At 45.5% G+C, this 11,674-nt stretch overlaps 3 protein-coding genes across 3 annotated transcripts; all 3 read right to left on the reverse strand.

The window, feature by feature from the left end:
• Positions 1 to 3,423: 3,423 nt before the first annotated feature.
• On the reverse strand, positions 3,424 to 5,119 carry LOC6553982 (FAM172 family protein homolog CG10038). Its single transcript, XM_026979074.1, has 6 exons — positions 4,984 to 5,119; positions 4,817 to 4,908; positions 4,638 to 4,753; positions 4,257 to 4,444; positions 3,840 to 4,098; positions 3,424 to 3,782 (listed from the first exon to the last, which is right to left on the reverse strand). Exons 2-6 carry the CDS (start codon positions 4,896 to 4,898, stop codon positions 3,498 to 3,500), a joined length of 930 nt encoding a protein of 309 aa, XP_026834875.1. The 5' UTR covers positions 4,899 to 4,908; positions 4,984 to 5,119; the 3' UTR covers positions 3,424 to 3,497.
• A 152-nt stretch (positions 5,120 to 5,271) lies between these two features.
• Positions 5,272 to 6,334, reverse strand: LOC6553981 (granzyme M). The gene is made up of 2 exons (XM_001980402.3): positions 5,657 to 6,334; positions 5,272 to 5,542 (listed from the first exon to the last, which is right to left on the reverse strand). The coding sequence occupies exons 1-2, from the start codon at positions 6,308 to 6,310 to the stop codon at positions 5,333 to 5,335; spliced, it is 864 nt and encodes a 287-aa protein (XP_001980438.2). The 5' UTR covers positions 6,311 to 6,334; the 3' UTR covers positions 5,272 to 5,332.
• A 1-nt stretch (position 6,335) lies between these two features.
• On the reverse strand, positions 6,336 to 10,589 carry LOC6553980 (PHD finger protein 20-like protein 1). The gene is made up of 5 exons (XM_001980401.3): positions 9,176 to 10,589; positions 8,452 to 9,102; positions 8,234 to 8,366; positions 6,832 to 8,180; positions 6,336 to 6,767 (listed from the first exon to the last, which is right to left on the reverse strand). Exons 1-5 carry the CDS (start codon positions 10,392 to 10,394, stop codon positions 6,598 to 6,600), a joined length of 3,522 nt encoding a protein of 1,173 aa, XP_001980437.1. The 5' UTR covers positions 10,395 to 10,589; the 3' UTR covers positions 6,336 to 6,597.
• Between the last annotated feature and the right edge of the window lie 1,085 nt (positions 10,590 to 11,674).

Genomic DNA, 11,674 nt, shown 5'->3' on the forward strand with positions numbered 1-11,674 from the left:
AGACAAATCCTGCCTGCCCTGCGTGTCCGCATTTGAAAATTGGGTTTGGGGTGTACTGAAGTGGTGTTGATGATACTATTATCTTAAATCGCGACGGGAAAGGCGACTGAGACCCATGCGAAGCTGTCGACGGACGCGGCCACTTCAATTGTCCTTTTTCGGCGGTGGCATTTACAATTCATAGATAGAGACGGAAAAAATCGTTTTATTGGCTTTAAGGTCCTTTTTGTCGCCTCAGCGACATGAATAAAGGAGCAGCAACAAGGACATAAACCGCAAATAACTTGAACACTCTGCGACCGGAGGGTTCCCTTTGTTATTGCATTTCCTCGTGATTTGTGTATTCCCGGGCCGGCGGAAGAGTTTGAATTTTACAATTTTTTCGCCGTCTCCAAGTCACAGTGGGGCAAAGTGTTACGAAAATGTAAAACTAAAATTGATCTTTTTAAACATTTTTTACCAACAAGGATGTTATATATTTTATTGGTTTACAACTTATTGTCTTTTCAGCTTATTAGTAATAATATTGGATGAGATTAAGAGAATTTCAATACCTTAAGATATATCCCTTAAAAGGTTTGGTTTTCTATTTATTATTTGTAAATGATTTTTATAGCACATTCAATCCTCCAAGACGAGCAACAACCATTGGACCACTGTTCTGGTGATTTTGTCGCGCTAAAGGGGTGCAAATACTGCAATTTGTAACATTATTTGTTTTTCTTTTGGGCCTCTCCCCACCGCCAAAACGACATTGCTTGAAGACACAATGCTATCTAATCTTATTTGGTATTATTTCTGCGTTAAACCTGCATTTCAGCGCTTTCCCATCTCACAATGCCCGGCAATTGTTGTCCTTAACAAGGAGACGAAACTTTAAACTTCCGAGGAGTAAGCTGAGTGGAACCCAAGGATCCTTTGCCTGGAAGGGCAGTTTTAATGATATTTACAGGAAGTGGCAGAATCGCATCAATCATTTGTCAGCCATAAAAATTCGTCACACACGAGCATTAAATTATACAACGAAAATGGCCAGAATGTCTTTGCCGAAAAGAGCGGCAGGAATTCTTAATGGTTGCATGCAGTGAAATGACCTTGTAAGTTATGTCTGAAAAAATCCTGGTCGAAGTGAACCCAAAGCTTAACGATGGCCGGTCACTCCTGTGGGGCATCGCATGGGATTGAGATCCTGGGCCGGCATGTGTGGGTCCTCGTCCTGAATGCTTTAACCCACAGCCACCAACTCAGTCGCCTGGTGTGCCCATTCACATGTGAACATTTATTGGAAAACATTATTATTTATGGCTTTTTGAATGACATCGCTTGAACTTTTCAAGCAATAAAGTAACGTACAATAATATTTCCTTATAACGGAAATTGCGAGCTCTCAATTTTTCTATAAAAAATAGAAAATTTCGAGTTTTGATTTATGAACATATTCATTAGTACGGTTGCTCAAAATTGAGTAAAATCCATAATATCATTCACAAGCAGGGGGATTTATATTAATGATCTTGGACTTGTCATTGTGCTTATATGGAATGGATTTGAAATACACATTTGACAATGTGACTTTAAATGAAAGCAAAGTGTTTTCAGGCAGCTTACAGTCAATTTAGTCAGTTTTATTAAGGCTTCGTTTATTTAACAAATAAAATATAATAAAGTAAAGCTATAAATAAATAAAATCCCAAGTAAGCCGATTGCAACATACATTTCCATGCAATCTAAAATGAAAATCTGAAGCCACATTATTTCAGACAATTGATGCGCAAGAAACCCAATAGTTAAAGGGTTTGGGATTACCGAGTTCAAGTCCTTGGCCACCCGGGACATGTAAAGGATGCGTGGGCGTTTAAGATTTGATCAAATAAGCACAAGGCAAGGATTATTCTAAGTAATTTCTAGACATTGTTTAGCGGGATGTTAGGGACACGAGTGCCACCATGTGGGTGTGTGTTATTTTAGTGTAAAATGAGATCGACTTTAAAGTGAAATATCACCAAAGCAGGGGCATTTGTTTTTATTTACTTACCAATGCGATTACATAGGCCGCTTCGGCTTATTTACTGCCCTGCTGCCGTATATATATATATATATGTACATATATATGTATATGTATCTGTGTTATCGAAGGGTATATCTGCGAGCTATATATGTTAGATACGGGCTCCAGGCGCATGACCCATTCCTGAACTCGTGCAAAGCTTTTTGCTGGCGACGGCGCCACGAACCTTTGCCTTCTCGCTCTAAGCCACATGATGCCATCCTTGTCGGCTGTGTGTATAGGGTGCCGTGGAGTCAAAGTGTAGATAGCAAGCTGCCATAGGACGAGGACGACAAGGATGTTGAATACATATAAAAATGTCTAAGGTGGAGCAGAAGCCATGACTGCGGCCATGACAGCGATAATGTATACGGGAGTGGGGAGGCAGCCACATCCCCATCCACATCCACATCCACTTAGGTTAGGAGGAGGTAGGTCCTGGCGATGTTGTAGGGTTGCCAGGACTCAGTCGCATACCACTTCCACCTTCCGACCGCCTACCTACGACGTTCTCCGGCTTTCTCGCTATTTGAGTTTGGGTCCTGGTTCACTTTGTGGGTATTAAGTTCGTTTTAAGGCTAAAGACAAACGTCTCCATCTCTTTCGATGTGCCTTTCTCCATCTCTTTCACTTAAACCCTGGTTGCACTTTTTGTGCTCCTTCCAAATGAAAACTGTTTTGGCGACGGTGAGTCAAAGTCTTTAAAGTTGCACAAAGGGGATTAGGACTGTTCCCACATAATTAATCAGCTGCCAGTCTTTGGTCACTGCATAAAGATTTAGTTCCAAGTTATGACTTCTTGTGGTGCAGTTTTAAAAACAAAGTCTGGTTAATTTAAAATTAGAAAATCTATTTGCGACAATCATAACAACAATCCAAAATCCACGCATTGCATTTCTTAATGCTCATCCACATTGGGGAGGGGAAAATGCCAGTCGTCACTTTTTATGACGCACTTAGTTAAACGATATGGACAATAGCAAAGCACCGGGCACCGGGGTAAGCAGGCCATGGAAAGTGGTCTTCAGAGGCAACCCCAAGGAATTTGAGGTACTGGCCACGTTGACAGCCCTTCCTTATCCGCCCATCGTCGAGGGAATTTGTTTTGGTAAGGGGGTCCCGGACGCTGGTTTTTTATCCAGCTGATGGGCCAAGCGGGAGACTTTTGTTTTATCGATGGCAATACATCAGCCATCAATATGATTAACCCACACGGACTGTGTCGAAGTGCCGAAAATCAAATTAAATTGCCCAGATGTAAGTGTTAGTGACAGATTCGGACACTCGCTTGATTTATGCATAGCAAATCGATAGTTTGTGTTTGTCCTTTGAGAGAAGGGATCAGTGTCGGATGTGTGCAGTCGGTAAAAACATAATTTATATTCACATCTCCAAGATATTTACTATAAATGGAGAGTACAAAAATGCTTTAACAAGTAGATGCAGGCTGTCACTTCTTATTCGCCCGCTGCTCATACTTCTCCTCAATAAACTTGAATACAGAATCGATGGCCGAGTAAGAGGTCCACTCATGCTTGGTGTGGCCAGCGGAAATCCTCCGGATGCTGCTCTTTGACTGTGAGACGGGTGTGTCCAAGGGTGTGTTGCTGGCAACCCAGTCGCAGGCCACATCGCACAGGTACTCCCTGTTCTTGGCTTGCGGACTTCCCATAGCCGCATCAGTGAAGGCAATGGCAAAAACGGATTCCTTAAAGAAAACCGGGAAACGCTCCACCTAATCAAGTGAAGATGTAAATATGATATTGAAATGTATTTTGCATTTTATACCCACCAGATCCAGAGTGAGACTACCACCGTAACTGTGGGCCACAATGGCCACACTCTCCGGATTCGCGGGCAACACTATGTTCTTCCACACATATTTAGTGTGCTCTACGGACGTACTAACGCCCTTGACGGGGTTCTCCTTTCCATTGTAGAATCGTGTGCAATCATTGGCGTTGGTGATGAGGAGATCGTATCCTAGTTTTTGAGCCTGTCGCACGTAAGGCAGCTGGGTACCGTGATCCAGGGAATTGTTGATAATCAAACTATAACAAAATCGAATATGACCCATCCAGGAATAAATGGGGTACTAAAGTAATGTACAGTTTCTATAAATTTAGTTGACTTATTAGATACAGTAATCATCTTAATATTTTCCGTATTACATAATTTTGATCTTTATTTAAATAGTGGTCATACGCACCTTCTGGCCCACTGTCCGGCCTTAACGTATCCACTGCCATGGATGAGGACCAGCAACTTCTTGGACTGCGACAGCTTTGCCGGCTGGGAGAATACGAACGATGAGCGATCTGGAGGCTGGTCGAAAGGGATGTAAGTGCGGCTAAGACCGTTTTTCTCCAGCAAAGCGTAGACAATTTCTGGGATTTGCTGTGGGCGATGAAGTATACAGATTTTGTATTACTCATTACTATATAGATGGGCATATTAAATAATATTTCTGGTAATGGCATTAGTTGTCTAGTTTCTCTTGAAAAGGAATCCTAGGAGTGGATTCTTTGGCAAGTGAACCTAAGCAGGAGAAAATCCCATCACATATGCCAAGTAGAATTCCGGTACATACGTTGGCCAGCTTCTGGTAGTGCTTCTCGTTCTCGGCGGCATCTTCGCTGATGTTGTAGGAAAAGAGTTCCTTGCCGGGCTCCCCGGTGGCGGGATCCACTTTGCGCAGCACTCCTTCTGCAGGAGAGAATCGGGCAGATCATATTACCAAGTAGCCACCATGTGCAACATCGTACTTACCTCCATCGAATGCATATCCAAAGTTTTTCAGCTGGATGAGAGCCTGTTCACAATTGCTGGCCGGTGGCGGTGAGTGCGGCATTCGAAAGCTTCTGGCGGGGCGAAATATTTTGATAAAATTAGACATTTCAATCGGTGGTATGGTTTCTACTCCGATCGACACTTACGGAGTAATAAAGCGACCGGGAAAAGCTTTTATTTATATAGAATTCTTGCTCGCGTTTTTGTTTTGATTTGCTTGATAAACGCCGAAATAGGGATGGAATTAGCGCGCCACCTACAGGCCGCAAGCTCAAATCGGCTAGCGATAGCTATCGATACCAAAGCCAAAGTGGCAATTCACACTAAGACGCATCACCGCCATTAAAAAAAACATAAAAATGTTTTAAATTAAAATATTATATTAAAGCAATGTTTTAGAATTTACTTAAAAAAAAAAATTGATAGTTTTTGGCAATTAAACTGTTATAATTTACTTATAACCCTAGATCAAAGAACATATTTCGTATTAAACTGCTAAAACCTGTCTTTCCATACAGTGCGATTAATCCTTATGATATCTACTTTCGCAACCATATAGTCCATAGATTCCTGAATCCAGCTGGAGTATGCGGTGATGCGAGTAAAGGCATAGGGTTTCAATGGGGTGCACGCTTTCCTGCCATAGGATAGTAATCCGTACAGCTTCTCTCTTTCCACATTCATCAGGGGGGCTCCAGAATCGCCCTTAAATTGAAATGGAATATGGTTTCTCGATTCAAAAATGTTTTGAAATAAGCAAATTAAAAGATTAAATTGATCTTCGATTATGAATTTCTGGAGTATTTCTGATCCACTTACGTCGCAGGGTCCTTTAGGTCCTCTCAAATGCATCGCACAGATGTCCAGCGGCTTGAGGAATACGAAACGATGACTTCGCTGACACTCATCGTTTTCCATCGTCAAGAAGGGCATTTCCTGGAGTTTCTTTGTCTTGCCGATGCCAACCCGTCCCCATCCCACCAGCGAGGCCTTGATGCCACTATCCCTTTGGGGCTTGGCAGCGAAGTTAATACTTCGAAATCGGACATCGTCGAGCGGGAATTTGGGATAAACCCTCACCACGGCGATGTCGTGGCCGCCGAGCACCTTAAACTGTGAATGAAATCTTCTTTCTACGACAATGAAGCGGGTCTGCTTCCGGCTGTTCAGCAAATCCGCGCCACCGGACACGTACAATTGTTTGATCGGATTCGTTTTGATGCAGTGGGCCGCACTGAGCACGAACTCATTCGAAAGTATCACGCCCACGCAGAGGTGCTTGTAGTATCCTTTAAGGTTCTCTCCGATGGAGACGATGTAAGGATAACGAGGGCGAAGGCTTATCACCTTCATGGTCGACAGAGTTGTTTTTAGCGACGGTGTGGCAGCCTGTGGGATGTCGGATACCGTCTCCTGGCCCGCCGACATCGCGGCGAACAACGCTATGGAGCAAAGAGATCTCCAGCAACACATAGCTGCGACCACGTTCCAAATACAAAGACGTCACAAATACGTCTTGGGGTGCAGCTTTTATCATCAGGCATCTTTACTTAATAATAGGGCATGAAATTATAATTTTCTGTATTCTCACATGGATTATTTTAAATGAATATAAATTTAAACTCCATTACATTATCAAACTTCATAAAGAATAGCAATATTTTTTGTAGCAGAATTATGGTTACTATCTACACGTCTGCGAAAGTATTGATAGTTTGAAAATAGCAATTAAGATCCCTATAACGTGTTCAATGGAAATGCTACTGGCTAGCGACAGAATCTTTAAGGCTCTGCTTCATATTGGCCACCTGGTTGAGCTTGGCAAGGCGCTTCATGATTTCGAGCTCCTTGATAAACGTGGCCAGCGCTTCTTTGGTGGTCGAGATGTCTGCGTCTTTTAAGTCATCCAGCGTGTCCTCCTTTTCAAGTTCTGAAAGGAATTCAAAAATAGATTAATTTTCATATTTAGGTAAAGTTAGCTTTGTGATACTAACCCTCTATTTCTGCTTCTATGTCATCCAACCGATCGAGGACCAATGATTGCTGCACCTTCACATGTTCGATCAAACGGTACTGGCACTCCTCGGGATCGATGGCCGCCTCCGGTTGCGGAACGTTCGGAAGGTCAGGGGGCTCCAGCTTTGGACGCTTTACCGGTGTCAACGCAGTAGAGCCCAGATTGTCTTCGTCCCACTTTTTAGCCCACAAATACAGCTTTGGGTGACAGCGGTTGCGTGCGATGTTTATCTTCACCAGCAGGGAGTGCATCGATCGCTTGGCATCTAGTAAATTGCCGGTCAGCGTGTGCGAACGCTTCAAGAGCTCAAATTGTTTGGTGGTCTGTGGATTTGCAGTGTGATACGCGGCCACCGGCAACTTTCCTTCGTATAGCCAGTCCTGGTCGTGCTTAAACCTCATTGAGTCCCGACCCCTCGGCGGATTACGACAGATGTAGCAGACGTACTTGTCCGGCACATCTGACTCTTTCATAATTCCGTTGCATGCACCGTGCTGCCAGCATAGGCACAGTTCACATTGGATCATCAAGCCGTCCTCTTCGCCATACTCGCAGATGCAGTTGATGATCTCCTCCTGCCGCATGCGCACAATTCGAATTAGTTCACCGTTTTCCTTGATGTACTGTGGTGCTTTTGTAAGAGTGTCAGCTGGAGGTGGGGCAAGGGCTGCATTAATGTCCGCCTGGTCATTAGACGACGGCGTGGACACCGAATCTGCCATGGCTGGTGAGTCGATGGAACTGATGGGAGTTGCTGCCGCACCAACGCGGCGTTTCTTTGAGTCGATGCGTGTATCCGGAGTAGGGGTGTTAAAAGATTGCCGAGTCTCCTCAGCATCTTGTTCGGCTAAGGCATGTCCCGCCGAGCTATCTGTCAAATTGGGGCGACGCTGAGAACGCTGGCGGTTGCTTTTCCGCGAGCCAGATGGTCGCTTCGACGGTGACAAGCGTGGACGCTTGCAGGAACGACTCAAGGAGGGGTTCAACGATTGAGTTGCACCTCTAGCCTCCAGGGAAACATCTTCTTGCGCAATGCCACTTTCAACAGGTGACGCCAACACACTTGGTGGCTCCATCTTAGGAGATAGCAGGGTCTTAGTAGGCGAAGTGATAGATGCAGTTCCCGGTCCACCTGGAGATGTGGCCGTAGCTGATACGCTCTGACGTTTAAACGAGCGCGACTGCTGTATGTCCTGCTGGTGCATTTTGGCAAAGAATTGCTGGTTGGGTATCTGGTTTTTCGGCACCGCCTCACCTTGCTCAATCGATGAGGGATGTGTGCGTTTGACCGCTAATTCCTGCATCTTTGGGCAGTGGCTCACGTGCCTGTAAATTTAAAGTAAGTTAGGTGTCATGAGTATTGTCTGAATTCTACTCACTCTGCAAATTCCTTGTGATAGTGGCGAATGTGGATAAGCAGAAAGTCTTCTTTGCGATAGGTCTTGCCGCAGTCTTCGCGCGGACATACGTAAAGATTGTCCTGGATTTTGACTTTTAGACCCCCAATGAAAGCTGAAACATAAAATAATTATTAATTTTACTATTTAAGTCAAGTGATTTTAGTTGCCACGCGTTAATACAAATTGTATATACTTACCAAAACCGTTTTCCACCACAGGAGGATCTCCTGACAAAAGCTGAGAGGAACCGCCCTCAGTGGCTTCCAGTAGTTCTGGTGTTGCCTTGGGCTTTGCCTCATCGGCGGCCTGTGTCTGCGGCGACATTAACTCGGCTGGGGGCACTAGCGAGGCCACCGGTGCTTCCATGTACTGGCTTTCTTTCACCGGCATCGGAGTAGAAGGTAACGAGGGTTGCGACGTGATGCTCTGGTCCAGCGTGGAGTCCATAGACACATCCATGGCCTTGGGCTTGGGCGGTGGTTGGGGATTGTAGTCGTGTGTGTAGACGTAAGCATTGATGTCTTTGGCACGACGTCGATGGATGCTAAAGTCGTACACATCCGGGTTGTAGACCAGATTCTGGGACTCAAGGAACAACTTTAAGTCGGACTTGGAGCGGAACCGTTTGCCGCTGGGCGAGACAAGAATAACATCCCACTTGCCGAGAACGTTGGATCGCTGGTACATGTGCTTGATCCAGCCAGGAGGCAGACGCCAGTCCTGCACGATGACAGTGGGTTTCTGGTGTTCGCCCACAATCAGGAAACCCTCAGTTCCAATAGGTTGGTCATTTACCCAATGACAAGTCCACTCGCCGTCATGCGGTATATCTGGTAGTCGTAGGGATGCTGTTGGTTATGAAAATCAAAAATAAAATGTAAGTTTGAAGCAAAATTAACTTGTTTCCTGCAGTGCTCATACCTATATCCAAACTGGCCATGTCCAGCAACGGCCAATCCCTGCGCTGTGGTGTAGTTTTGCTCTTCTTGCTGCTCGAGGAGCCACTGGTACCGCTCACGCTGCCCGTGCTTGCCCTCTTCGGAACCACAGAGCTCACTGGAGTTCCAACGGGAGTGGGTGGCTTTGAGCCAACCTCATCCGCTGCCTGAACAGGGGGCAACTGCTTAGGCATCTTGTTCATGTGCACGGCGCGTACGTTCTTAACGTAACCATCATCGAAGAGCACCTCGTAGGTATCGTTGCCCAGCAGCTTGCGTATGGTTCCTGGAAACTTACGCGGCCCCGACCAGCGGGCCATGCACTTCTCCTCCAGCTCAAAGACGGGCAGCACCCGGGTGCTAAGGCGCTGCCTCAGTCGTTCGGACTTGATGGCCATCCACTCCTGAAAGCTGCCGCTTGTCGAAGGCGACACCTTCAGCTTGTGATTGCGCTCAAAGCGCACGAGTAGAGTCTGCTCCGTCTCGTTTACTTCCACGATGCGGGCGGGCAACCAGTTTCCCTCCACACTGAGCGCCTCCAAACGGGCGCCGATAGTCAGGTTATGTGGATTGCTGTACTTGGGTGGTGAGCCCGGCAGAGGGGAGTTAGAATTTGAGGCGGATCCAGCAGCTGAGATTGTTGCCTCGCTGCTTGAGGGTACCGGAGTCACGGGAGTTTCCTTTGCAGCTGCCTTGTTTGCATCCACGTCGGTCTCGGGGGTGGTTTTCACCTCATCCGCTGGCTTGTCTGTTTTGGCTTCCTCTGTGGCCTTGCGTTCTGCCGTTTCCGACAGGATTTGGGCCACTATTTGGTCCACCGTAGCCTTGATCACATCGTCATTGGTCGATGACTGAGAATTTCCCTGGGTGCCAGTCGTTCCCTCCACGCTAGCGTGCTGGAGTGCCCGGTGGTCTGCCTCGATCTCTACGGAATCCATCTTGCCCCACGGAAAAACGGTGGGAAAGACGCGAGGCTTGAGCAGGTACTTCCCATTGCGGATCGTGTTGAAGTCCAGGCGGCGGAAGTGGCGTGAGCAGACCAGGACGCTCTTGGTGATCTGGCGCTCCAGGCTGATGCGCGAGTTCTTGATCCAAATGGCCCGGATGATGGGATCCAGGGGGAAGGAGTGGTAGGTCACGCCGTGGTGCTCCATCAGACGCGACGTCGACGGGCAGTTGGCCACGCAGCAGCGACGGCCCATGGCGATGCTGTCTTCGGTTCCTTATTTAAACCTACTCAAATCTATATCTTTATTGGCTAATTGCAAACGCACACTGTGCTAAATGATGAAATAATTCCAAACTCGACGCGAAAATTATCCAGAAAAACAGCGCAGTACAATAGTGTGACCAGATCGGGGTACAGCAAAAACGTCTAGGCCGCTGACTATCGATACCGATATATTCCACTTGGAATGTCGATTGAACTGGCAATGTTGGGTGTTGCCACCTTGTTGGAAAAATGTTACGTTATTGATAAGCTTAAAAATATGAATATCTTGATATAAATATATTCCATTGACATTTCAATTGTAAAAAGCTACATTTTCAATAAATTTGACCTTCGAGATTAGTTTTGATTATAAGTGATTGGAAATATTCAAGCCTGATAAGAACCTAGATATTATTTCTGACTATTTCCCCTTTCAATCGACTCCTCCAAAAAGTTCACTATTAAAGTTGGTACATATGAGCTGCACAACTAAAATTAATCGGTGCGTTAATGCATTTTAGCGAAGTGAGGGTGCCATAAATTTCCTTAGCTCGGCGGGAAAAGGATCACGTGCCGGTTAGCCACCGTTCCCAAGGCCACCGAAAGCCTATTTGAAATGCAATTAATGTACACCTTTGGGCTTACATGTCACCACGTTCGCCAAAAGGCAGACACCTTGCAAAAAGCTAACCAAATACGATATCATCCATTCGAAAATGCTTCTGGAACTACGTATTTCAACACTTGGTTTCAAAGTTTGAGGAGCAGCACTTTATGCGTGCTGCTGAAACAAGCACTTATTGTAGTTTTTAATTACAATATTTCTCCCGGTCATTAGCATGCAAGAAACAACTGACAATGTTGACTGTGGCGCCGGCTGCCTAATCGGTCGATTGAGCCTCCAAAAAAATCGGTTGAAGTATGGAGCCTTGGCCTTCAAATCAAAATATGTGAGGAAAATTTTATTGCACATTTTAAACTATTTCTTAATAGTCTCTAGGCTGTGCCAATATTTTATATATTTAACTTGGCTCCTTGAATTCCTCAAAAACTGTTTTCTTGCCGTACAAAAATTGTTCAAGAATGCTGGCATATGCGACATATATTTTGACTGATACCCGGAAACTCATAGTCGAAGCACTTCCTGTTTTGTGTACTTCCCTGAAAACGAGGTCTCTGGGTCAATCTGTTCACTTAGATCTTGGGGGTGTTTGCGAAACTTACACGGAGCCAATATCAAATGGTGTTGACTTTGATTCAGTGGCTTGC

The sequence above is a fragment of the Drosophila erecta genome, unplaced genomic scaffold, assembly GCF_003286155.1.
Source record: "Drosophila erecta strain 14021-0224.00,06,07 unplaced genomic scaffold, DereRS2 tig00000000-arrow-pilon, whole genome shotgun sequence".
NCBI classification, from domain to species: domain Eukaryota; kingdom Metazoa; phylum Arthropoda; class Insecta; order Diptera; family Drosophilidae; genus Drosophila; species Drosophila erecta.